Genomic DNA, 27,948 nt, shown 5'->3' with positions numbered 1-27,948 from the left:
TGAGCAAACTGAGGCAGTGAGGCCACGTGGCTCTTGCCAGTGGACACAGCCAGCTACTGAGCCTGGACCAGAGCACAGGGGTCCTGCCTGCCTTGCAAGTTCAGGTTTCCAAAACCACCCTTGGGTTGGACAGATTCACTAAAAGGAATCACAGAACTCACTGAAAGCTGTTATACTCACAGTTACGGTTTATTTCAGGGAAAGGATACAGATCAAAATTAGCCAGAAGAAGAGATACAAAGGGTAGCGTATGGGAGGTTCCCAAATGCAAAGCTTCGACTGTCCTCAGAACGCATGACCCTCCAGATGTTGATATTGACGTATGGCACGACGCATGGAGTGTGGCCAACCTGGGAAGTTCACCCGAGCTTCAGTGTCTAGAGGTTTTACTGGGGCTTCATTCCATAAGCATGAGTGATTGATTTATTGTCCATAGGATTGAACTTAGACTCCAGCCCCGCTCCACCCCCTGGAGGTGAGGCTGATATCACCTGGCCTGAGCAGACCAAGATTCACCTCATTAGCATAAACTATCAGGTGTGAGCAAAGGGGCCCAACATGAATAACAAAGACGTGCCCATCACTTGGAAAATTCCAGGGGTTTAAAGGTTATCTCCCAGGAACCAGGGACAAAGGTCAGACCAATCTGGGCAGGGCCAAGTTCTTTACTACATACCTTCCATCTGCTTATGCCTTATAAAGGCAGTTACAGTGAAAAATAAAGATAGCTATACTGAGCGTGTGCTAGATGTCAGACATTGTACACGTATTTTGTCTAATTCTCACAACAACCCTGCAAAATTGGTGTTATTTAGCCCTATTTTACTGATAAGAAAATTGAAGCTCAGAAAGTCACCTGAAGTTTTAGAGCTGGAAAATAAACAGATCTGACTATGTTGACATACTCTTTGGGCCATTAGATTGATGTTGCGAACTTCATTCTTTCATTCATTCAACAAACATTTATTCAAGCCTACTACGTGCCAGTAACGGTTTTAGGTGATGAAGATATAGCAAAGAACAGACAAAAAAACCACTTGCACAGAGTTGATACTCAAATGGGAGAGACAGACAACAGGCACTAAATATGCAAAATAAATAATATTTTGAATAATTTAAAGCATTGCGTGTACTTTGTATGGACCTTGATCTGGATGCTGGTTAAGTACGTGAATTCAATTTGCGAGCAGCCACCAAGCAGCACACTGATGATTTGCGCCCTTTTCAGTATCTACAGTATAGTTGATAAAACATCTTTAAAAAGTCATGCAGGGGGCTTCCCTGGTGGTGCAGTGGTTGGGAGTCCGCCTGCCGATGCAGGGAACACGGGTTCGTGCCCCGGTCCGGGAAGATCCCACATGCCGCTGAGCGTCCGGAGCCTGTGCTCCGCAAAAAAAAAAAAAAAGAAAAAAAAAAAGTCATGCAGGGGTGTCTTGGTTCCCTCCTCTTAACTATCGGTGATGACCCCAGCCACCCCTACCCGCATCTCATGCTGAATAAGAGGGGAACAGAACACAGTGTATTGTTGGTTTAAAAAGAGTAGACGTCGTGCTTTCTCAACTCACAACAGTAACCTCTACATTTAAAGCTGCTGAAACTGACACAGTGAGTTCTCTGGCTCATGGAAGGGAGGAATCTACTAAGAACTGGGTGAAACTGTAAATAAAACCTGAGAACTATCTTCCCTTAATAGATGTTAATAATGTACCTTATTCTGTCTTATGCAACAGAACATTTTCACACAGTATCATGATGCCAGTTAAGTTGTGGCATCATTTTGAGAGCAATCAATTTGAGTTTAAAGAAAAAGAAATTGAATATTTTAAGTGTAGACATTACGAGCTCTTAAAAAGCCAAAATTACAGCTTTTCAAACTAGAAATAAAAAGGCACTGAAGCATCCTATAGGTTTTAATTTCTAAGAAGATATTGATAGGCATAACCCATATAAACAGAAGCCCTTTGGGGTCCTCAATTTTTTTTTTTTGGCTGCTCCGCTCACAGCATGTGGAACTTCCCTGACCAGGGATCGAACCTGTGCCCCATGCAGTGGAAGTGTAGAGTCTTAACCATTTGACCATCAGGGAAGTCCCTAATTTTTTTTTATGAGTAATGGGTCTCACTTGAGATCGAAAAGTGAGAAAATCACTGTGGTTATCCCCAACTTTGTTGATAGGTCTGTTTCTTCCTATGACCTCATAAGGAGCTATTGTTTTAGAATTCCAAGAACCAAATAAGTTCCCAGTTAGGACTAGTTTATGAGTCCTTCTGGCTCAGTAAGCTGCTTTTCAGTGACCTGAGCGACTCTGACGAAAGTTAGCTTGTTTTCTCCTTGGCATTTTGGTCTATTTTAGTTGTTGGGGCTTATTTTTTTCCCCCTATATTATTTTTTCCTCACTTCTTTTCTTTATTCTTTAATTTTACTTTTTTTTGGCGGTACGCGGGCCTCTCACTGTTGTGGCTTCTCCCGTTGCGGAGCGCAGGCTCCGGACGCGCAGGCCCAGCGGCCATGGCTCACGGGCCCAGCCGCTCCGCGGCATGTGGGATCTCCCCGGACCGGGGCACGAACCCGTGATCCCTGCATCAGCAGGCGGACTCTCAACCACTGCGCCACCAGGGAAGCCCTAATTTTACTTTTATTATTTTTCTTTCCCTCAATTTTTTTCTTTTTAAATTTAGCTTGTTAGTATTTGCTTTTGTTTCTTTTTAGTTTTGTCTGGCATTGTGTTTTGATTCAGTCATAAAGACCAGTTCATGGGGTGAACTTTGAACTGGTTTTCTTTTGATTTGGACCAAGCTTCTCACCAGCTCTTCCCAGATGTAAGCCGACGTTAGGACGCCTCGACTCCAAGCACAGCAGTGAGTCCAGCGTGCTGCGGGGCCTCTGAGCCGTCTCTGTTGAGGAGAGACCCAGATTCACATGGTGTCCTCTAGACCCTTGAGACGGCTGGCAAGGAAGACTGGGCTACGGTGAAGTTGGCCGGCACATCCTGGCTGGGAAAGCGAGAGCCGTGAAGATCGTTGATGAGACTCAGCGGAACTCCTCCAGCCTCCGGAGACTGTCCCGCAAAGCAGGAATCATGAAGGTTTGGATCATCTCAACACAGTGAAGTATTTGAAGTGATGGAGGCTGAGGAAACTCTCGGCCTTTGCGGAGAGGAGGACGCTAGTGGAGCAGACGTGTTTGAGTACCTCGTGGCTCATGGCAGTAGGAAAGCAAAGCAGCTGAGAGCAGAGTCCACCAGGAGGGTATTGTCCACAGAGATTTAAAGGCAGAAAACCTGCTCTTGGACGTAAACATCACACTTTGGCTTCAGCAACAAATGCACCTTTTACAACAAGCTGGACACCTTCTGGGGTAGTCCCCCTCATGCTGCCTGGAACTCTTCCAGGGAAGAAGCACAGGAAGTCATTCTGTCGACACTGGCCGATGGATTCCTGCCTCTTGATGGACAGAACTTCAAGGACTGCCAGAGGGGTACTAGGACAGAATATATTATGTTCTCTTCTGCATATTTATGGAATGAAAATCTGTTTAAGAAATCTCTGATTCTCAGTAAGAAGTAAGAGCAAATCATGAAGGATCCGTGGATTACTGTGGGTCATGGATATGAGGAACTAAAGCTCTACATGGAGCCGCTCTCTGACTACCAGAAACCCCCAGCTGACTGAATTCATGGCGTCCATGGTTACACGTGGAGACAGAGATCCAGGACTCACTGACAGGCCGGAAAGACAAGGTAATGTTCCAGTATCTGCTCCTGGGTTATAAGAGATCTGAGCCAGAGGGCTACCGGGTCACCCTGAAGCCTCAGCCTTCAGCGGATCTAACCGCAGCGCTCCTTCCCCGCCCCCAGGAACGGCACAGGGTTCCCGCCAGCTGCAAGCAGCACATTCCCACCTCTAACTGCTGCTCTGAGAACACTCCGCCGGGGAGGAACGCAGATGTGGCGGAGGATCAGGACGCAGGGCGGAGGCCACAGCACAGCCAGCGAGCGGCAGGGGAAGAAGACCGCCTCTGCCGCCCACCCCCAGCGCCCTCTCCACCGGCACAAATCAGAGCAGGAATCCCCCGCGCTGGGAGAGCGCCAGCCTCGGCCAGGCCTCCGTGCGCAACGGCCAAGGCAGCCTCACCGTGCGGGTCCGGGGCCCCCTTGGCTTCGGCTTCGGCCACAGTCTAACCCAGCCCCGCCTGCACCAGGAATCCAAGTGCAGCCCACGGGGGCCTCCGGGCCCCGCCCCGCGGAGAGTACCTGTGTGGAACCCAAGCCCAGCACAGCCCCCACCTGTCCCCGAGTCCACCCGTCTACCTGCAGGGTCAGTAGGGAGTGGAGCCCCGGCTCTGTCCAAAGGGAACTTCGCCCACAGGGGCAGCCCGACAGGTGCCAGACCCAGACATTCTGCCCTGAGGTGAGACCCCAGCCTCCGCCAGCGGCAAAAGCCATGATCGGCTCCACTGGGAGCTTCTTCAGGAAGTTCAAGTCCAAATCGACAGGAAGAAATCGAGGTTTGCCGGAGGAACCTGAATGAAGCTGAAAGCCAAGACAGAGGGATGACACTCCTCACTCACGTGGTGAGCAGCCGAGGCAGAGATGAAACGTGAGCCGCGCTCACTACACTTGAGATGGACGATGGAGACCACGAGCTCCGTGGAGCGGGAGGAGAGGATGCGGGGGCAGGAGCGGGATGCGGGGGCAGGAGCGGGATGCGGGGGCAGGAGAGGATGCGGGGGCAGGAGAGGATGCGGAGGCAGGAGACGATGCAGGGACAGGAGAGGATGCGGGGGCAAGAGAGGATGCGGGGGCAGGAGAGGATGCGGAGGCAGGAGACGATGCGGGGGCGGGCGGCGCTCCAAGCGAGCAGCTGCAGGTGCGGCCAAAGCAGGAACCGCAGCTGTGCGAGCAGCCGGGACTCGCGAGCAGGGAGGGCGGCCTTCCGACCCGGGGAATCGAAACGCGGACCCCCGTCTCCACGGCTTCCAGAAGCATCGCCTCCGGAACCAACGCCTGGGGACCAGAGGAGGGCTGCCCCGAGCTGAGGCCGCGCTCGTCCACCTGGTCCAACTCGCAACCAGGCAGGGCGTCTCCTCGGAACCCTGCTCCCACCTCGGCCTCCTCCTCTTCTCTTCCGCCCAGTGGGGAGGCGCGATGCCCTGTAAGATAAACACAGGCGACTCCAGTGAGAACACACAGCTGTTTACTCAGAGTCGACGGAGTGGCCACCATCACTTGCGTCTGGCGGGGACCCCAGACAGGCAGGGCGGTAGGAAGCTCCCAGGTGGAAAGGGAAGGCTCAGGGCGAGTTGATGGAAGCTGCTGGCCAGCGGCCCCCTCTCCTCCCCGCTCCACTGGGACACCGAGCCTGGATCTCTGGAGCTCCCCGGGAGGGGCTCGGGCCCCTAGCAGGGCCCACTTCTACTCTGCCCGCTCCGCCCCACATTCCCCTCCAAGCAAACCACCAGCGCAGCCTGCCCCGACCTCAGCCCCTGGGCTGCAGAGGTGTGTGGGGTGGGGGCTCTGGTCTCCTTCCACCGTGCGCCCTGAGCCCTCCCTCCTTCCCCAGAGCTGGCGTTTCTCCACAGGGCGCTGGGCAAGGGGTGGCTGTCCTCCTTGCCAGCTCTGTGCCATCACTCCCCCACGCACTCTGGGGCTGGGAGTGTGGAGGGGCTGCAGGGACATTAGGTTCCCCCTGGGGCCCCTGGGTCGTTGGTCTCCCTGGTGACAGGGACACAGCATTCTCCGTTCTAGGAGAGCCTTTGTCTGAAAGCACCACTACGCCACCACCCACCATCCTCTTCCCCATCGCTTCCCTGGATTGCACTGATCTGGGCCACATCTAGTTCCTCTGCAGTGAGCTCCTCCCACCGGACCCTGCTGCCTCAGCTTTCTGTCTCCCAGCCATCCCTTCCTGACAATGTCGCCTGTCCATGGGCTGGGGGACAGATTGGGCAGAGTGGCTCCCTGCCTGCTAACCCCGCAGCTGGTGTGGAGACGGATGGTTATGGGCGCTGGCTGGTGATGGCGCTGCATCCCCCACTTAGACCAAGGGCTCCCCTTCCCCTCCACTCCCTATTCCTGCCCTGTGGAACAGGCTGGATGCTCTGAGGGGTCCAAGAAAACATGGCTTTGCTCCCAAATGGGGTGGGGGCCAGGGGGACCCCAGCAAGTGGCCCCTCCCCTCCCAGCATCCCCTCCTGCACCTAGTTTCTCCTGGGATCAAATGCATAGTAATGAGAATTACTCATTACTAGTAGGGGAAAAACTTTAGTCCTCTATAAAAGACTTTTAATCTGAGAGAAATGGGGAGACACTGGGGAGTTGTCACAGAGAGTTGTCACAGGGGAGTTGACATTGGCTGATGCTATGTTTTCTCAGGATCCCTGTGTTTGATAAAGCGTTTAGGGGGACAAGGGCAGAAGCAGACGGATGCCAGGAAACAGTGCCACATTCCAGATGAGTGGTGATGGTAGACTGGACCGGGTCATGGATGCAAAGGTGGGAAGAGGAGTGTGTCCCCGTGGCTGGCAGCTTGCACCTGTTGAATTAGCAATCAGCTGGCCTGATTTCTGACGGCCTCCAGCAGGGCGCTCTCTGCCTCCCAGACCCAGTGTGGCTTCCCATCCTCTTCTCCTGATCTCTTCTCCAAGACCCCCTCTTCCAGCTAATTCTCAGAAGATTCAAGCGGCATAGGCCAGGGGAGTGCTATAAGATGTAAGTAGAGAGTAAAGGAGTAAAGGAGAGATGACACAGAGAAAGACAAGGTTATCAGTTCATGGGTCTCAGTTGCAAGCAATGGAAACCAACTCAGGTTGAGTCTGACAAGAAAGGAATTTATAATGTTGGGTAGATCACGAAATTGCCAATATGGATGGAGAGCCAGGTTCTATGAAACACAGGACCAATGCCCACTACTACATGGCACAACTAGTCAAGTGTGGACATCCCTACCACCACCAGCAAGCAAAAGAGTCTACATCTTGCACCACCAACCCCTCTAGCACTGCACCCTGCATACCATTTGCTGCCACTGCTGCCCTAGGAACTCCATCCATGTGGAGGCTCCCAGTCCCTACCCCTTTGAGTCACTGGTTCCTACTTCCAAGTCACTGTAAGTCACTGGACCATGCCCTAGCTGCAAGGGAGTCTAGGAAAGCAAGAGTTTGGCATTTTCATCTCCCATTGAGTGAGGCAACCTCTGCATCCCACTATGGCTAATAAGGGTGGGAAAAGACCAAACATCCAAGGGATTGCAGATGCAATACACAAGTGTCCATAAGAGAAAGTATATCAGTTGGGGACCAGTGAATGAACTATGATTATAAAATTACCAGACCGATTTCACTCTGTGGCTCTAATCTGCACTACCTGAAGGAAAACCCAAGAGAAAAATTATTCTCCTGAGGGAACCACCTGAAATGAAACACTTGTTTGGATATTTGTTTAAATATTATTGTCAACAGCCTGATAACATTTTTATGAAACAATGTTTCTGACAGATAGATAAATAGATAGACAGACACACATTACACTCAAATCCGGACAATATCATTTGACACGCCCTCTGATCCAGCTGTAACTAGAGCTGAATAAACCCTTGGAACTCCCAGGTATTCAAACAAATAAATCACCTTTTCAACCAGTTAGTTTGAGATGAGTTTCTGTCACTTGCACTTAAGAGAATCTGAAATATTTGAATAAAATTGGCACTTAACATTTGTTGATGCTATTTGTTTGTACTACAGACATAAATGGACTTATATGAGAGTGCTTTTAATTCATATCAGAAGGAAATGGAAAATAAAAACAGAAATGATTGTTTTATTTATTTTTAAATAAATAAAAATTTATTTTTATTCAGATTTATTTTTATAACCCTTCATCTGTGAGAACTGATAAATTTTATTTTCTTTACAATTTTTTCTTAGTTTTTAATGTTTAGTTTTTCTTAATATTTGTAAGTGGGACAAAAGCATGTTTAACAAAAAGCTGAGGTCCTACTGTATTTTGAAAAATTTATACATTGCAGGCAAGGCAGGTTCTACTTGTTCCTGGAAAGGAACAAATATTGACCTAGATTTAAGGCCAATTTGTGAAAGAATAGATGTTAAAACTTAAGCTATTTATAAAATATGAGAGGAAAGGAACAAAGAAGATTATATTTGTGATTAAATATAGTAATAGTATAAAATTAGGGTCAATTAAACATTTGAGTCTAGTACTGATGCCCCCTTATCCTCAATACACACACACACATACACACACGCACACACACACACACACACACACACACACACACACACACAGCAGTTACTCTGCTCTAAGGGTTCTAGGACACTAGGTTAAACTTAAATAGTACATAAAATGTGTATAAGAATTTTATGAGATAGTTCCCACTAATCATCAAAAAATGAACAAGGGCATTTACCTCCCCACCCCTCCTATAACTTCTAAAATGATAGTAAAGGGAATAATTTACAAGGTCAAACCACAAGGATAAGCAGAAGTGGCAGGAAGACAATGGCAATAAAAGTTTGGAAGCAAGAATGCATGTGTACAAGTAGTAACTTTTCTGCAAACATGAGGAAGCCAAACCCTAACCAGTAGCAACAGAGTGTGAGCAAGCTCTTCCCTGCTGCGGCCCCTCAGAAGCTCTGGACCAGAGGCGTCAGGGACCCTGTGGAGGATCAGGTGGGTAAAAACTCAGGGAAGTCAATGCAAGTCTGAACACAGTGGCTGGAAGCCCATATCCACTCCACTGGTTGAAGACTGGAGGTTTACTCCCTGGAGATGCTCATTCAACAAAGCTCTGGACTCTAGGGCCCAGCCTATCCTGTAAGCAGTAAGGCTGTGCTGAAAACCCGGGAACAAGTGAGAATCTACACACCAAACAGTGAGCCTCTTGTCCACTAGGCTCCCCGAATATTGGGGGTTAATTTAGCGTGCAGCTTTCAGGCTACCTTTACTCTCTTCTGTTTATATTTATATGTTTTGAATTCTTTACAATAACATGTATCATTTATATATGTAAACAAAATTCAGGAGGTAAATTACTTCCAACTTAGACATACCAGGCGCCAAAGAATGTGTTGCTTTGCTCCAACAAAGAAATGACATCTTGAAGAGCAGCTAAGTTGGAGTGACCATCCAAGTAAGTTGATAATTCACTGTTATTCACCAAGATCCACCTGCCCTTTGCACAGACATAATCGAGCAATCCTTTAAAGAGAAAGAAATTGGGGTTAAGACTGCACAACTGATAAGTGTCTGACCAGAATTCAAACCCATTTGTCGGGCTCCAAAGTCTAAGCGGACGTTCCACACCGTAAGACGTCAGAGGCTCTGGAATCACATCAAGTTGCCACCCACAAATCTGGACTTGCAGATCCATCACTAGGAATTAGTTAGTCTCACTTTTTGGTGAAGAATACATTTTTTAAAAAATCACCCTCTCCCAAACATTAAATAAATTGCAAGGTGGGTACCAAGGTAAGATCCAATCCTTCTCCCGCGGTAATTGAATGATCTCTGATGGAAGTTTAAATCATGACTGTCTTTCTAGATGGCCGTTTGGTAACGAATCAACATCCTTAACGGCCGCGATGGGCGCAAGCGGCGGGACTGCCGGGAGACCGAGTTGTCCGTCGCCCTCCAGTCTCACGCCTGTGTCCCCGCTTGGAGCCCCAGCTCCTGGGACTCGGGCCACCGAGTCCGCCAGAGCTCCGGGAGGCGCTGAAGCGCTAGGCGAGGCTTTGACAACGACAAGGTCACTTGCAAATTGCCTGCTGAGGGTGAAAAGAGCTTAAACTCTGTGGCCAAACTGCAGAACGTGAGGAGCTTGGAGGAAACGCGAACAGTTTCATCCCGTAGACTGTGCACCAAGGCGAAAAGCCACTGCGGGAGAGGATGTGGACCCGGCTAAGGCCCAAAATTCTGACAGTGATTCACGACATTTTATGACCCGTTCCTGGCTGTTCCTCCGCAGATAACAGCAGGTCACCTAAAGCAACCTCACACAAACAGGAACTGCGCGTCCCCTTCACGAACGAGTCCGCAGCGACGAGCGCCAGCCTTCCGGCTGTAGAGCCAAGACAAAGAAAATGATCAGGAATAAAGAGGGGCATTACATAATGATGGGTCGATTCCCCAAGAAGCGATAACAATCTTTAATGTGGATGAACCTAACAACAGAGAGTCAAAATTTGTGTGGCAAAGATGGATAGAATTGAAAGGAGAAATAAACCAGTCCTCTACATAGCTGGCGACTCCAACACCTCTCTATCAGAAATGGACAGATCCAGCAGGCAGAACATCAGCTAAGGATGTAGTTGAACTGAACTGCACCATCAGTCAATTGGATCTGTTGACGTCTATAGATTACTTCATCCAGCATTGCAGAGTATACATTTTTCTCAACCTCACATGGAACACTCACCAAGATAGACTACATTCTGGGGTGTAAAACGCACTTTAACAAATTCAAAACAGAAATAATACAGTGTACTCTCAGACCACAATGGAATTAAACTAGAAATCAAAAACAGAAAGATAGGGCTTCCCTGGTGGCGCAGTGGTTGAGAGTCCGCCTGCCGATGCAGGGGTCGCAGGTTCATGCCCCGGTCTGGGAAGATCCCACATGCCGCTGAGCGGCTGGGCCTGTGAGCCATGGCCGCTGAGCCTGCGCGTCCGGAGCCTGGGCTCCGCAACGGGAGAAGCCACAACAGTGAGAGGCCCGTGTACCGCAAAAAAACCCCAAAAAACAGAAAGATAGCTGCAAAACCCCCAAATAACAGAAGATTAAATAACATACTTCTAAATAACACACAAATCAAAAAACAAGTCTCAAGAGAAATTAAAAAAATTTTTGGAACTAAATTAAAATACAACTTATAAAAATTTGTAGTATCCAACAAAAATGATGCTAAAGGAAAATATATATAGCATTGAATGCATGTATTAGAAAAGAAGGAAGATCTAATATCTGTAAGCCTCAACCTTAGTAAACTAGAAAACAGCAAACTAAATCCAAAATAAATAGAAGAAAAGAAAAAATAAAAAATTAGAGCAGAAATCAATGAAATTGAATATAAGAAATCAATAGAGAAAATCAAAGAAACCAAAAACTGGTTCTCTGAAAGATCAGTAAAATCGATAAGCCTCCAGCCAAGCTAACCAAGAAAGAGAAGACACAAATTGCTAATATCAGACATGAAAAAGAGGCCAGCACTACTGATCCCACAGACATTAAAACAATAATAGAGGAATATTATGAACAACTCCATGTGCACAAATTCTGTTGATCTTTTTAAAGAAACAAATTTAGGTTTTGTTGATTTTCTCTATTCTTTTTTCTATTCTTTATTTCATTTATCATTTCTCTAAACTTTATTATTTCCTTTCTTCTGTGACATTTGGGTTTAGTTTTCTCCTCTTTTTCCAGTTATTTAATGTAAACAATTAGGTGATTGATTTGAGAAATTTCTTCTTCATTAATATATGTATTTACAGCTATAAATTTCCCTCCTAGCACTGCTTTGGCTGTATCTCATAATTTTTAGTACGTTGTATTTTTTTTTTAAACATCTTTATTGGAGTATAATTGCTTTACAATGGTGTATTAGTTTCTGCTGTATAACAAAATGAATCAGCTATACATATAGTATGTTGTATTTTTATTTTCATTTTCCTCATGCTATTCTCATTTCCCTTGTGATTTCTTCCTTGACCCATTGGTTCTTTAAGTGTATGTTGTTTAATTTCCACATATTTGTTAATTTTCTATTTTTTTCCTTCTGTTATTGATTTCTAGTTTTATTCCATTGAAATAAGAAAGGTACTTTGTATGATACCAATCTTTTAAAATGTATTAAGTTTTGGTTGTGGATTAACATATAGTCTATCCTAGAGAATATTCTATTTGTGCTTGAGAAGAATGTATTCTGCTGTTGTTCAGTGAAGTGTTCTGTATGTGTGTTTTAGGTCTACCTGGTTTATAGTGTTGTCAAAGACCTCTGTTTCCTTATTGAGCTTCTGTCTGGCTGTTCTATCCATTATTGGAAGTGAGGTATTGAAATAGTCAACTATTATTGTAGAATTGTCCACTTTTCCCTTCATTTCTGTCAATTTTTACTCCATATAACTCGGGGCTATGTTATTAGATAGGTATCCATTTATAATTCTTATATATTCTTGATGAACTGAAACTTTTATCAATATATAATATCCTTTTTTGTCTCATAATCTTTTTTGACAATCTATTTTGTCTGATAATAATATAACAACCCCAGCTCTCTTTTGGTTACTATTTTCATGGAATATCTTTTCCATCCTTTTACTTTTAATCTGTTTGTGTCTTTGTATCCAAAATAAGTCTCCTTTAGACAACATGTGGTTGTATTATACATATACAAAATATATATATTATCTGCATGAGGAAAACTACAAAATTCTGATGAAAGAAATCAATAAAATCTAAATAAATGGAGAGATATTCCATATTCATGGACAGGAAGACTCATGTTAAGATATCAGTTCTTCCTAACGCGATCTATAGATTCAACACAATCCTAATCAAAATCCTACCAAGTTGCTTTTAGAATACCAACAAACTGATTCTAAAGTTTATATCAAAGGCAAAAGACCCAGAATAGCCAAAACAATATTGAAGAACAAAGTTGGAGGACTGACATTACCGACTTCAAGACTTACTATAAAGCTACAGTAATGAAGATGGTGTGTATTAAACAAGAGACAAATAGATCAATGCAACAGAATAGAGAGCCCAGAAATAGACCCTTACAAATATAGCCAACCAATACTTGACAAAAAGGCAAAGGCAATTCAATGGAGAAAGGATAGTCTTTTCAACAAATGGTGCTGGAACAACTGGACATCCACATGCAAAAAAAAAAGAATCTAGACACAGACCTTATACTTTTCACAAAAATTAACTGAAAATGGATCTTATACCTAACAGTAAAATACAGAACTGTACTCCTAGATGAAAATATAGGAGAAAACTGAGGTGACCTTGGGTTTGGCAATAGTTTTTATTTTTATTTATTTATTTATTTTTGGCTGCACCATGTGGGATGTGGGATCTTAGTTCCTTGACCAGGGATTGAACCCACGTCACCTTGGAACCCACTCCACATTGGAAGCACAGAGTCTTAACCTAGACCACCAGGGAATTCCCTTGGCAATAGTTTTTTTTTTTTGCGGTACGCGGGCCTCTCACTGTTGTGGCCTCTCCCATCGCGGAGCACAGGCTCTGGACGTGCAGGCTCAGCGGCCATGGCTCACGGGCCCAGCCGCTCCGCGGCATGTGAGATCTTCCCGGACCAGGGCACGAACCTGTGTCCCCTGCATCGGCAGGCAGACTCTCAACCACTGCGCCACCAGGGAAGCCCTTTGGCAATAGTTTTTAGATACAACACCAAAAACACAATCCATGAAAGAAAAAATTGATAAGTTGGACTTAATTAAAATGAAAAATTTCTGCTCTGTGAAAGACAACTTTAAGAGAATAAAATGACAAGCCACAGACTGGGAGAAAATATTTGCAAAATACGTTTCTAGTAAAGGATTTGTAACCAAAATATACAAAGAACCTTTAAAACTTAATAATAAGAAAACAACCCCATTAAAAAGTGAACCAAACATTTGAACAGACACCTTACTAAAGATGGCAAATAGCAGACGAAAAGATACTATTTCAATATCAAATGTCATTAGGGAATTGCAAATTAAACAATGAGATACCACTATGTAGCTACTAGGATGGCTAAAATCCCAAACACTGACAATGCCAAATACTGGCCTGGATGTGGAGCCACAGGAACTCTCATTTATTGCTGGTGGGAATGCAAAATAGTAGAGCCATTTTGGAAGATCGTTTGGTAGTTTCTTACAAAGGTATACATAGTTTCACCATACAACCCAGCAGTCATGCTCCTTGGTATTTACCCAAATGAGTTGAAAACTATGTCCACTCAAAAACCTGCACACAGATGTTTATAGCAGTCTTATTCACAATTCTCCAAATGTAGACACAATCAAGATGTCCTTCAATAGGTGAATGGATAAACTGTGATACATCCATACAGTGGAGTATTATTCAGCAATAAAAAGAAATGAGCTATCAAAAGAAAGAACTTGGAAGAAACTTAAATGCATATTGTTAAATAAAAGAAGCCATTCTGAAAAGGCTACATACTGTATTATTCCAACTACGAAATTCTGGAAAAGGCAAAACTATAGAGACAGTAAAATGGTTGGAGGAAGTTCTCAGAGGAGGGATAGATGACTAGGTGGAGTACAGGGAATTTTTAGGGCAGAGAAACTATTCTGTCTGTACTGTAATAATGGTTGACATGACATTATGTATTTGTCAAACCCTTTGTACATAGACTGTACAACACAAAGAGTGAACCCTAATGTAAACTATAGACTTTAGTTAACAATAGTATATCAGTATTGATTTGTCAATTGTAACAAATGTACCACACTAAAGTAAGACGTTAATAAGGGAAATTGTGTTGGGGTGGTAAAATGGGGGAGAATGGAGTATTTTGGAATCTGTACATTCTGCTCAATTTTTTTTTTTTTTTCTTTTGCGGTACGCGGGCCTCTCACTGCTGTGGCCTCTCCCGTTGCGGAGCACAGGCTCCGGACGCGCAGGCTCGGCAGCCATGGCTCACGGGCCCAGCCCCTCCGCGGCATGTGGGGTCTTCCCGGACCGGGGCACGAACCCGTGTCCCCTGCATCGGCAGGCGGACTCTCAATCACTGCGCCACCAGGGAAGCCTCTGCTCAATTTTTCTATAAACCTAAAACTGTTCCCCCCCAAATAAAATCTATTAAGTTTTTAGGGGACTTCCCTGGTGGCACAGTGGTTGGGAATCCGCCTGCCAATGCAAGGAACATGGGTTCGAGCCCTGGCCCGGGAAGATCCCACATGACGCGGAGCAACTAAGCCCGTGCGCCATAACTACTGAGCCTGCGCTCTAGAGCCTGCGAGCCACAACTACTGAGCCCACGTGCCACAACTACTGAAGCCTGAGCACCCAGAGCACCTAGAGCCCGTGCTCTGCAACAAGAGAAGCCACCGCAATGAGAAGCCCGCACACTGTAACTAAGAGTAGCCCCCGCTCACCACAACTAGAGAAAGCCTGTGCGCAGCAACAGAGACCCAGTGCAGCCAAAAATAAATAAATAAAATAAAATTATTTATTTATTTATTTATTTTTATATATTTTTTTGCGGTATGCGGGCCTCTCACTGTTGTGGCTTCTCCCGTTGCGGAGCACAGGCTCCGGACGCGCAGGCTCAGCAGCCATGGCTCACGGGCCCAGCTGCTCTGCGGCATGTGGGATCTTCCCGGACCGGGACACGAACCTGTGTCCCCTGCATCAACAGGCGGACTCTCAACCACTGCACCACCAAGGAAGCCCAATAAATTTATTTTTTAAAAATTCAACTGACTTTTTAAAAATTAATAGATTTTTAATAATTAATTAATTTTTGGCTGCGCTGGGTCTCTGCTGCCGCACTCGGGCTTTCTCTAGTTGCGTGGAGCAGGGGTTACTTTTCCTGACTTTAGTCAGGAAAGCGACCTGGTCAGATTAGGTGAGGGGTAACGCTGTCTCAAGGCAGTGTGGAAAGGAATGGGGGTAGAGTGAAGACAAAGAGGGAAATATACAAAGCCTGGCCTCAGGGAGTCATGCCCGGTCCACATCGAAGATGGAGACAGTCTCAGCTAGGGTAATGAGGAAGGGAAAGAGGAGATGGGCTTGAGAAATATTTAGGAATATTTAGGAGGTCAAATAGGCAAGATGTGGTGGTTGGTTGTATGTAAATGGTAAGAGCGGGAAAGGAGAGGATGACGCCCTGGTGACCAGGTGGGTAATATTCTGCCTGATTAGACAGCAGTCCCCCTGTTGACTCTCAGATACCCTCTGGTGTCCATTCCTTTGTCATCACAGATTGAGATATGTACTCATTTGTGTGCTCATTTGCTTAGTAGCAGTCTGCCCCTCCAGACTGAAAACGCAGTGGGGTGGAATCATGTCTGGTTTTGCTCATCCTTGTACCACCAGCACTAGCAAAGTGAGTGGCACGTAGTCAGCACTGAATAAAAGCTGTACAAAAAATACACAGAATGGGAAACGGAATGTACAGGAAGAAAAGACACTTCAATGAGTTCCTTTTTGGACATGGTGAGTTTGAAATGAATGTGCAAAAATCCAGGTGGCAGTTGGAAAGGAGCCTGAAAACTCAGGGAGAGGTTAGGTTTGGAGATAAAGACCTGAGTGTTACCAGAGGGTAATAAAAGCCTGAAAGTGAGAACAGCATGAGGAGAAGACCTGATGAAGTTCAACAATTAAAGGGATTTCCTTCCTCCTACTTCTTAGTCAATTACCTTTGCTTTCCAGAAGTACACCGTCACTGTCCCCTGGGCAGCTCACAGAGCCGACTTGTGACAGCTCCAGGGGGCACAGTTCTATGTTGTGCTCCAGGGAGGACCCACCCAAACCTTTAGGACCTTTCCAAGGAGACCTCATATGCTTATAATATCTTCCCCCTATTTCGCCAACTCAATTCTCCCAAGTTCTTTAAACAACCCCTGATTTCCGAGAAATCCTATTCCATGAAATTCTCCTGCACTAGACCATAGAACAGCAATTATCCTGAATATCCTAGCCATCAAATAGCAAATTGCCCACTCTGCTTAATCAAAATGTAGAAATCTTACTCTTTCCCAGTTCATTTTCCAATTAGATACCTTTGTTTGTCATCTGTCCACCCTAAAGACCAAATTAGGCCTGCGTTGATACAAATACCTGTTTTTTATTACCATCTGGTTTATTATTTCTATTCTGTTGACTGTGTGTTCAGTCACAGCAGGGGTCTGTGTACTTTAACTTGGTGCCGACCCTGAAGAAATCACAGGCTGTATCAGGTAGGGTGACAGGACTTCCTGGCTTTTCTAGTACCATTGTGTTGAAAATGTTCTCCCTAACCAAGTGGTATGTGGAACTATGGATTTTGGCTCAGATAATGTTCATCAGGGAAGGACCCAGGCTCCTCTGGCCTGTCTGACAACCTCTCTGACAACCTTAATTATACTGGCTTTTATCCTCACATTTGTCATCTCATGGACAGTGATGGTTATTCCACCTCCAAGTTTTCTGTCCCCAGGAATATGGGGCAGGAGGAGGGGGGAACAAGGGAGAAAAGGCATTTTTTTTGTACTAAGTCTTATCATTTCATTCTGGAAGGGAAGCCTCCCTAGTGTTTTTTCCCTACATCTCATTGACCATCTGCAGCTAAAAGGGGACAGAGATTAAGATCGTAGCTTTTATAGCTTCTATGAGCTTCTATGATAGAGCTTAGCAAGAGATGGGAGAAACTGAGAGTTGAGAATTGCCAATCAAGTATTTCAGATCTAGAAATAAACATAAAGGGGAATTCCCTGGCAGTCTAGTGGTTAGGACGCTTTTTTTGCTGAGGGCGAGGGTCTGATTCCTGGTAAGGCAACTAAGATCCCACAAGCCTCACGGCCAAAAATTTAAAAATTTAAAAAAAAAGAAATAAACGTAAGGTTCATTATTATGTCTGTATATTTCCTAAAATACTGTGAGCATATCTTAAGCTAATCTACTCATGTTGATGTTGATTTCTATTTGCATAATTCTTAGAGTAATTTTATTTCAAAATTTTACACTCTATAATATATCAACAACGCTACCCATCCCTTTTTTTTTTTTCCCCCCCGGTACGCGGGCCTCTCACTGCCGTGGCCTCTCCCGTTGCGGAGCCCAGGCTCCGGACGCGCAGGCTCAGCGGCCATGGCTCCCGGGCCCAGCCGCTCCGCGGCATGTGGGATCTTCCCGGACCGGGGCACGAACCCGTGTCTCCTGCATCGGCAGGCGGACTCTCAACCACTGCGCCACCAGGGAAATCCCCCATCCTTTTTTATTTTCAGTTTTGATGTCAGTTTATATGGTCTATTTTACCAAAGTGAGCTAGAAAAGGAATTGAAAATATTTCTAGATGCTAGTTCTGGGTGAATAAGATATATTTTTCTCCACATGTTGTTCCTTAAGTTAGACCTGGAACTTTTGCCAGTGGTGGCAAGAACAGTACCAAAGATAATTTTACCTATCTTCCCACATTTGTGCTGCTTGGCACATTACATAAATTGGAGTTGACGCAGCTGTGACGTCGGAGAATGGGTTTTATGTGGGGCCTTTTTCATGGAGAAGTGCTTTGTCTCCCTCTGGTGGACAAACTCATCTTTGCAACGTCAGCGGTAATTCTCACTTTAGGATCACCGGGGTGCCACAATCCCAATATGTGCTAAGCAAACACACAGACACACAGACACACAGACACACAGACAAACACACACACACACAATTAGACTGGTCCCTGGGCAAAACTGTCAAATAATTTCAACCCAATTTTGATACCCTATGTATTTACCAAAAAGTTTCTCACATATTTTCTCATTTAATCCTCTCAAGAACTTGTTAAAACGAGTTTTCCCTCTTCTCATGAGTACAAACACTCACCTAAGAACACAGAGCCCTTGCATATCTTAGGTGCACATTCAGACCCTGCTTTTCCCTTCATCTTTGTGTTCATTAAATCTTACAGTGCCAGGGCTTCCCTGGTGGCGCCGTGGTTGAGAGTCCGCCTACCGATGCAAGGCACACGGGATCGTGCCCCGGTTCGGGAGGATCCCACATGCCGCGGAGCGGCTGGGCCCGTGAGCCATAGCTGCTGAGCCTGCGCGTCCGGAGCCTGTGCTCCGCAACGGGAGAGGCCACAACAGTGAGAGGCCCGCGTACCGGAAAAAAAAAAAAGAGTGAAAAGGCAAGCCAGAGAGTGAGAAATAGTATTTGCAATGCATATAACTGACAAAAGAGCTCAGATCCAGAATACTTACAACTCTTATGACTCACTAAGAAAAAGACTGGCAACACGATAAAAAAAAAGGGGGGGGGGGCATGAGACTTCACAAAAGGGAATATTCAAATAGTCAATAAATATATGAAAAGGCTCTCATCTTCATTAGTATACAAAGAAATACAAATTACAACTACAAAGTATTCACCTACCACACCCATTAGAATGGTCAAAATTGAAAAGATTAACAATGGGGAGCAAGTGCAACTCTCATACCCTGCTGGTGAGGGTGTAAGTGGGTACAACCACTTTGGAAAATTGTTTGATGGCATCTCCTAAAGTTGAACATACATGGTCATCTATGACATAGCAATTTCACTCTTAGGTACACCCACAGAAATGCATGTAAGTGTGTACCCAAAGACATGTTTAAGAATGTTTATAGCATTATTTATAAATAACTAAAAACTGGAAACCTAAATGTCCTTTAATAGTATAATGGATAAATTGTGATATATTCATACAATGGAATTCTATAGAATAAAAGTGGAAAAAACTATAGCTACACACACAATAAATGGGTAATCTAACATGAAATTTTGTACAAAGTCAGGCACAGGCAATGCATATTTTTAAAATTTCATTTGTATTAAGTTCAAAGCAGGTAAAACTAATCTATGCTGTAAGATGTCAAGAGAGTGCTACCTTTAGGTAAGAGGGAGAGGTAGAAAGTATAAAGGCGAAAGGATAATGATACAATTCTTCCCCTGAGTTGTCAGTACACAGATGTTTTCACTTTGGGATAATTCACTGAGCTGTAAACCATTTTGTGCACTTGAGTAAAAGAAATTTCTAAAGCAAAACAGAATATTCAAAAATAGTTTTGTAAAACTAACTAAAAGTCTTCCTTGTGTTTTTCACCATAAGTGAGGAGAGTTTTAATTGATGGGATGTTATCAACAGTGTTCCTCAAACTTTACTGTACATATGACTCATCTGAGAATCTTGTTAAAAGGCAGCTTTGATCCAGTATTCTGGTGTGGGGCTCACAATTCTTGCATTTCTAGTGTTAACTTAAAGAAAAATGCACAACATGAGAATTGTGAGTTTGAGTTTGATTTGGGGTCTTACTGAGGACTCCCGCCCGGGAGACAGCCACTCAGTAGCTCTGAAGAACTGCTCGGAAGAGGTGGGTGAGGAGCCAGGATACACATGACTTTGTTTTGGCTGGGAAATACGTGTAGTCAGGCATGCATCTTGTTAAAGATCACTGCTAATCACAAAGAACAGACGTCTCAAGTTAATGACTTTAGGTTTTTCTGTGTATGGGAAGATGCAAGATTCTGGGGTCATTGAAATTCTTCCTGAGACTTCCGTAGTGGTGCAGTGCCTAAGAATCCGCCTGCCAATGCAGGGGATACGGGTTCAAGCCCTGGTCCGGGAAGATCCCACATGCTGCGGAGCAATTAAGCCCGTGCACCACAACTACTGAGCCTGCGCTCTAAAGCTCGCGAGCCACAACTACTGAGCCTGTGTGCCACAACTACTGAAGCCCGCACGTCCTGGAGCCTGCGTGCTGCAACAAGAGAAGCCACCGCAATGAGAAGCCCATGCACCCCAATGAAGAATAGCCCCCGCTCGCTGCAACTAGAGAAAGCCCGTGCGCAGCAGCGAAGACCCAACGCAGCCAAAGAGAAAAAAAATAAAAATGAAAGACATTCTTCCTGAGATATGCACCTAATTATCTAGGGGCCAAAGCACAGAATGCCTCATCCTGTTTTTTCATCCTGAATTCCCCTTAGGGTGCACTGTTGGTGGGTGACTGTGGTGGGTTGTGATTTAACCCACTTGTATAACTGGGTGATGAGTGACGCTGTTTATTCTTTTTTGTTCACAGTCTCTCCCCTTTTGGTCATAAATTCGATTAAGGTTTGAGAGGCATTTTATGACAAATTTGTCCCATGGTGCTAGGAAGTCTCATCCCTAGGTTTAGTGAGGATTTAATTGAGAGCCCATTCAAGAGCTGTATCTAGATTCGGTCCTGTTAATAACCTAAAAATTCTCTGGATCATCTGTCTTACTAGTCTATTATGATCCAGGAAATGTTTCTCCCTTGTTGCTTCTTTCTATATACATTAAACTTAATTTTATACAGAGCTATATATGTGATCAATTGCCTCAAGATGTTTAGCTGTCATCAACTTCGTCAGAGAGCTGGTTACACAGCAGGTGATGCAAGAAACAACAATCATAAAATAACAGGCTATCACTAGTAACATTACTAAGATTATAGTACAGCAGCAAGAGTCACAAAGCATAAACAGTTTAAAAACTACAAAGGGAGATCAATTAGAACAATGATTGGTGTAACTAGTTGCAAACTGGATCATAAAAAAACACCAAGTCCAGAGGGGAGCCAGACAAAGAAGCCAACTTCTGGATGGATCAGGTAGAGAGAAATAGATGTTAACTAACTATAACTTAAGAAGGCTTATCATCACTTATTTGACAATGCTTCCCATGTAATTTAACCAAATAAGTATAATTAGTTTAATACCTCTCTTTGAGATGTTTCAGGGGCCCTCTGAAACATCCCAAAGTTAGCTAGAGGTCAAAAGAACTCTATTTAGAATCTGATTTGGGGAAGTTTGTCAAAAATATCAAAAGTTTTAAAAACAGTTGATCAATCAGGATCGTAGTGTAGATCACTGTGAAACAGTACTTATTCGTTTAACCAAAGTGATAACAGAAGATTTCAAAGGCAAATATAGAAAGTTACAACAGATTACTTAAGAGGTAAAGAAACCGTTATCAAAAGCAGATATTCCAAAAAAACGTTGTCCTCTTAACAGAAAGAATAAAATTCTAGTTTTGTACAACCTTACTTTTAAGATTCATTTATTTAATTTGTTCTAATCCTAGCCAGGCCTAACCATACACAAAACTCTTTTCTCAGGGTTCCTTTTCCATAACCTTTCTATAACTTCCTTTTTTTAATCTTTAACCTTAGCCTCCATTAGGACCCCATCCGCAAGTCTTGGTCTTATAAGGAGTTCCAGAAACTTTTCCTTTTTATCCGCCAGCTGTTTTATCCATTCCTGTATAAAAGGCTTTGGGGTCCCCAGTGAGGGGTCCAGCCAAGGAACCCAGGCCCTTTTGTCAATGTTTAACTTGATTAATTGGCCTAACTGTTGCTCTAAGCAATTGCTGATCGGGTCTCTCAGTGTAAATTTTCCCTTCCAGCCCCTTTTTTCCAAACTGGGGTAAATAGAGCAAACTTGTTTGGGGCCCTTTAATATTGGGTGGACCCACAGAGGGTCCCTTTGGCCCATCCAACCTTAAGTAGTGTTGTTTCAAAGCCTTTGTTTCAATCCCATGAAAATCCAGGCCACAGGACTTGCCCCTTAATAACCCTTTCTATTCCCTTGTTAACCTAATTAACATTAATTAACCTAATGTTTTATTAGCATCTGTAAGACCCAGTGAGGGAAGCTGATTTCACAAATTCAAATAGGGTTCCCGAACAGATGTTTTTTTTTTTTTTTTTAAACTAAGGGAGTTCTTAAGGTTAGTCATTACATTTCTTTGTGTCCACCTTTTAATTTGGTCTTTCCATAGCTACCAATAAAATAGCTGTTTACGAGGAGAGCTCTCTAAAAATTTAAGTTTAGAAGTTTTTCCAATTTAAAGGATCCATCATTTGGCCATTGATGAGTAGGATCTGAATAGGGATTCAAACGAGTAAGACACAAGAGGTGTCCCCATAGGATCGTGCAAAGGATGCAGCCCTCACAAGATCCAGAAAGTTTATTTGCAAAAATAGTCTAAGAAAGGAAGGGCCTTTATTGTACAGGTGGATCCAGTGAAAGTTGACATGATGAAGGCCCCTTATGGATTGGGAACCCTTATGACAAACTCTCCTGAGAGCTGACAGGGCCAAAGGGACTGCTCGGAATCCCAGTCTCTTCACCTGGCTTCCAAATGTACACTGTACGAGTACCTTCCAGATGGCGGAGGCCAGAAAGAGTTTTCTCACTGATCAACAAACCAAGCCCTCAAGACACAGAACAAGATGCCTAAGAAGATCAGGTACCTTTACATCTCAAAGGCACAGGGAGATAATGCAAGTTCCTCCTAGAAGTGTGTCTGGGTTTCTCCCTTCAGCAGACTAAAACCACCATGGGTGCTCAAGCACTGGATGGCCAGTTCTAATGTGTACAACCCCAGATGAGCATATCTTTAATTAATGAATGGGTTACTCTACGGGACCGCTGCATGGTATGAGGACTTGCCTCCACCACTCCTGTAAATTTCTCAGTTGCCTGAGAAAGCTGTAACCAGCTGGGAGGAGCATTTTGTCTCTTATTTTGGAGCTAAAAGCTCTCATATGGTGTCTTCATTTTTATTCCAACAAACTCTGTTAAAGTAGCCCATTCAAGGAAAGACACCAGGTTAGCCCTTACCTAATCACCCAGTCCAAACCTTCCCAGTGTCTTTCAGCTAGACAATTTTCTCAGCGCATTTGAACTGAGCAACCTTCCCAGTGTCTTTCAACTGAGAATTCAGGTACCTCTTCTTGAACTGCCTTAAGTTCAAGGAAAACCTACTCCTCATAACAAGTTTACCAACCACTGAATAAAACTCAGAATCGTCAACCAAGACGGGAGATCCAAGACCAAGAGAGACTTACCCAGTCACTGAGGAGGTCGATGAGCCTTCTCTAAAAAGGTTTCCTTATGTCCTTTGATCCCATCTGCTGACCTCAGTCTCCAGGCAATCACCCATCTTCCTTCTCACTGTAGTTTTGCTCTCCTGTTGGCTTAAATTTGCATTTCCCCGTGACTCATGTTATCTTTTCATGTACATATTGACCATTACTTACATCTCCTTTGGTGAAGCATCTATTAAACTCTTTTCCAACGTTTTTGTCTTATGAGTTTCTTGTATATTCTTATATGTAAGTCCTTTGTCTGATTTATGTATTGTAAATATTTCCTCCCAGTCAGCAGCTTGCCATTTTCTTTTCTTAAGGGTGTCTTTTAAAGAGAAGACAGTTTTAAACTTGAAAAACTTCAATATGTCCATTTTTTCTTTGATGGTTAGTGACTTTTGCATCCTAAGAAATTTTTGCCTAACGAACTTCGAAGAGATTTTCTCCTATGTTTCCCTGTAGAACTTTTACAGTTCTAGTTTTTATGTTTAAATCTGTAGGCTTTTCTGAGTTAATTCTGTATATACTGTGAGATAAGGGTTAAGGTTCTTTTTTTTTTTTCCCCATAAGGATATCCAGTTGTTCTTGAACCATTCATAGAAAAGACTACTTTTCCCCCATCAAATTACCATGACACTTTAGTCAAAAATTAATTGAGGGCTTCCCTGGTGGCGCAGTGGTTGAGAGTCCGCCTGCCAATGCAGGGGACACGGGTTCGTGCCCCGGTCTGGGAAGATCCCACATGCCGCGGAGTGGCTGGGCCCGTGAGCCATGGCCGCTGAGCCTGCGCGTCCAGAGCCTGTGCTCCACAACAGGAGAGGCCACAACAGTGAGAGGCCCGCATACCGCAAAAAAAAAAAAAAAATAATAATTAAAAATTAATTGAAAGTAAGGTGGGGCTCTATTTCTGGACTCTGCTCCCTTCCATTGATCCATATGTCAATCCTTAGGCCAATACTCACTAGCTTGATTATAGTTTCATATAAGCCCTGCTATCAGGAAGGATAAATTTGTTCTTCTTCAGAATTATTTTAGCTAGTCAAGATTCTTTGCATGTTCATGTAAAATTTTAAATCAGCTTGTCTGATTTTAATGTCTGTCCAAAAAGCCTGCAGGAATTCTGACAAGCATTGCTTTAGAATCTATAGCTCAGTGGGGAAAAACAGATATCTTAAAAGCACTGTCCTACAATCCATGAATATGGATTTTGTCCATTTATTTTGGTCTTTAAAAACTTTCCTTCAGTAACGTTTTGAAGTTTTCAGTGTACGGGTTTTTCACATTTAAAAATATTTTGCCCCTAAATACTTTTTTGGTGCTATTATAAATCATTTGAATTTTGTGGACAGTATAATTTGTTGACATAAAATTGATTTGTTAATGTTATTTCCTGCAATCTTGTTAAATCAATTTAGTACCATTTTTGTAGTCCTTAGAGTTTTTTTGGTATGTGCTCATGCCATCTGTGAACACTTCTTACTTCATTCTTCCCAATCTTTATTGTACTGACGAGGACCTCATATACAAGTTGGAAAAAAGTTGTGAGAACATACATCCTCATCTTGGTGCACCTCTTAGGGTCAAAGTATTCAATATTTTATCCTTATTTATGATGTGACCAGTAGGTATTTTTTAAATTCCCTTTATTAGGTTGAGGAAGTTCCCTTCCATTCCTTGTTTGCTGAGAGCTGTTAGTATGAATTTTGTAAAATGCTCTTACTCTACCTATTGAAACGACTATGTGGTTTTTCCTCCTTAATTCTGTCACTATGGTAAACAATACTAATTGATTTTCAAATATTATACCAACCTTGCATTCCTCCTACTCTGTCTTCATGTAAAGTTGGTATAATATACGAAAATCAACTGTATAAAAAAATTCCTTTTTATACATCGTTGGATTCAAATTGCCAACATTTTGTTAAAGACTTTCAGGACTTTTAAAAGGGTAATTGATTTAGAGCTTTCTTTACTTGAAATATCTTTGTCTGAGTTTGGTATAAGGGTAATCCTAACCTCATAAAAGGGTTCCCTCCTGCTTTCTAAAATGTAAGATTGGTATAATTTCATCCTTAAATGTCTGATAGAATTCACCAATGAAGCCATCTGGGTTTGGGATTTTCTTTGTGGAAAGGGCATTAATTCAATTTCTTAAAACAGATTAAGGGAATATTCATATTTTCTATTTCCTTTCATGTCTGTTTTGGTAATTTGTGTCTTTCAGGAAATGTACCTCTTTCATCTAAGTTGTCAAAATTACTTGTCTATAATGTCTAAACAAAAACAAAGGGGACATAGGCCAGACCTACCTTTGGGTGAGACCCAATTCCTGACTACACATCGACAATGTTATTAGGAGATACGTGATGAAGTATTTAGGGGTGAGGAGTCACGACATCTATGGAGAGAGAGGGAGGGAGGGAGCAATGCACAGGAAACATTAAACTGGTGAATACAGGGTGAAGGCTATATGGGCATTCACTGTACTATTTCTACAACTTCTGTAGATTTAAAACTTTTCCAAAAAGAAGTTAAATGATATATTCATATTCTACAACCCAGTGATTTAAAGAAATAATCAGAAAACCACACACATACTCTGTCTGCACAAGGAGTTTTATCATGGATCAGAGTTTGAAAACACCCTAAATATCCCACTCTTAAGAGGAACTGGATAAACAAACTACAGTATGATACCAAAACCTCAATAATGACAACAACAGCAAATACCACAAATTTCCCAAGAGTGGAAAATTTCCCACGTGGAAAATTCTCAATGTAGACTATGGAAAAAGTTGTAACACTGAATATATGACCCCATTCTACTTGCACAGGAAAAAGACTGCAAAATAACAACGCAAAAAATGTGGTTGTCCTGGAGGGGTGAGGTTACAGATGAACTTGATTCTTCTTCACACTCTCATTCAGAATCACTTGAAGGATTCCAGATCGTCTCATCACTCCAGGGGCGACAGCAAGGAGAGCTTGCATTGATTTATGGGCCTAGCAGGCCAGGAGGCATGGGTCTGGATTGACTCCAAGAGGGAGGGAGATCCCAGTGGTGATAACTGGCCACAAGGGAGTCCAGCAGAGGGGAAACAACAGAGGACTGGAGGAGAGGGACACAGACTCTGAGACTTGGTCTTACTCCCTCCAAAATAGGCAAAGGTTGGGAGACTAAGGTGGTATCAGTGAAAAAAGTTAAGTTTCATACACATGTAAAAACAACTGCCCTTCTACTTTGTTCCACAAGTACCTTTGTAGACTTGGTACCCATCATTACAGGAAATCCACATGGAACAATGAGAACTAGAGTTTAAAGATCTGAGTGGAGGTTTGAATCCGTGCTTCCTGCACGGTCTGGGGCAAACTGTTTAGCCTTTCTGAGCCTATTTTCACTTCCGAAAACCTGGGATGATGATGATTTTAATCATCGTCCTCCCATGTCAAAAGATTGGGTGAGAAAAGTAGCAATTCAGTACTACCAAGACGCTTTGCCACAAGAAACCATGGAGTGGTCAACGTTCAGGTTGATAAGGACAGTGAATGAACTTCATCGGATGCGCAGCACAGAATACTAGGGATCTAGAAGCCTACTGGTCAGAGGCCCTTCCAGGGAGGGCTTAGGACAGCAGGAACCATCCTTACAAAGGGAGATGAGTATGTGAGAATTCTTGGTTTTCACCATGAACATGCTGCGACTAAGAGAAGGGGACCAGATGATTCCCCTCACACACCATGAGAGAGGCGGAAACTGCACCAAGCCCTAAAACCTGGGGTGGCTCCAGGCCTCCGGATGGGGCAGCTGCATCCTCCCTGAGCACAAAGCTGACCACGTGCCCTGCACTACTGTCCTAGGTTGGAAACTGAAGAACCACCAGATTCCCTCTTGAAATGCTTGGTTGAACCAGCTGGTAACCACACGAGTAGAAAGATTATTTTGACAGGGAGTAAGAAGCCAGGGATCGGACAAGGTATCTGCCTAACCTGCCGCTGGAGACATGCGAGGAAGATGAGGAGAGAAATATTTTTTCTGCCTTCTGAATTCTCCTCCCTGAAACTCACAGGACAAATCTTTCTGGGTTTGGGGTCAGCAAGGAGTTCAGCCTCTCACACTGAGATTCCTGTTTTACAAAAGTGATCTACTCTTAAGACTGTGAAATTGGCCCATTTATTTGATTAAATCACTGTTACCCAGATTCACTTAAAAAAAAAAAAATCCACTGCTTTCTACATTGGGAACAATGAAAGCAAGAAACATCGTCAAATCGGGATGTTGAGAGGTAGGTTGAGGATTGGCCACTGAAACTAAAAATAATACAAATGCAAAC

General features: G+C 43.7%; 1 protein-coding gene and 1 pseudogene across 4 annotated transcripts; one reads left to right on the top strand and one right to left on the bottom strand.

The window, feature by feature from the left end:
- LOC117308545 (serine/threonine-protein kinase MARK2-like) overlaps positions 1-4,180 on the top strand; it is a 29,687-nt pseudogene extending 25,507 nt beyond the window's left edge.
- On the bottom strand, positions 169-27,817 carry LOC117308500 (uncharacterized). 4 transcript variants are annotated; one of them, XM_073794193.1, is made up of 3 exons: positions 23,597-27,817; positions 9,067-9,214; positions 169-5,151 (listed from the first exon to the last, which is right to left on the bottom strand). In XM_073794193.1, exons 2-3 carry the CDS (start codon positions 9,110-9,112, stop codon positions 4,613-4,615), a joined length of 585 nt encoding a protein of 194 aa, XP_073650294.1. In that variant the 5' UTR covers positions 9,113-9,214; positions 23,597-27,817; the 3' UTR covers positions 169-4,612. The 4 variants fall into 4 exon arrangements, with proteins under 4 accessions (XP_073650294.1, XP_073650293.1, XP_073650292.1 ...); XM_073794192.1 differs by lacking the exon at positions 23,597-27,817 and adding an exon at positions 9,481-18,672; XM_073794191.1 differs by lacking the exon at positions 23,597-27,817 and having other exon boundaries at positions 169-6,700; positions 9,067-18,689.
- Positions 27,818-27,948: the final 131 nt, after the last annotated feature.

This window comes from Tursiops truncatus, chromosome 16, assembly GCF_011762595.2.
Source record: "Tursiops truncatus isolate mTurTru1 chromosome 16, mTurTru1.mat.Y, whole genome shotgun sequence".
NCBI lineage: Eukaryota > Metazoa > Chordata > Mammalia > Artiodactyla > Delphinidae > Tursiops > Tursiops truncatus.
This window is presented reverse-complemented; position numbering and strand designations above follow the sequence as displayed.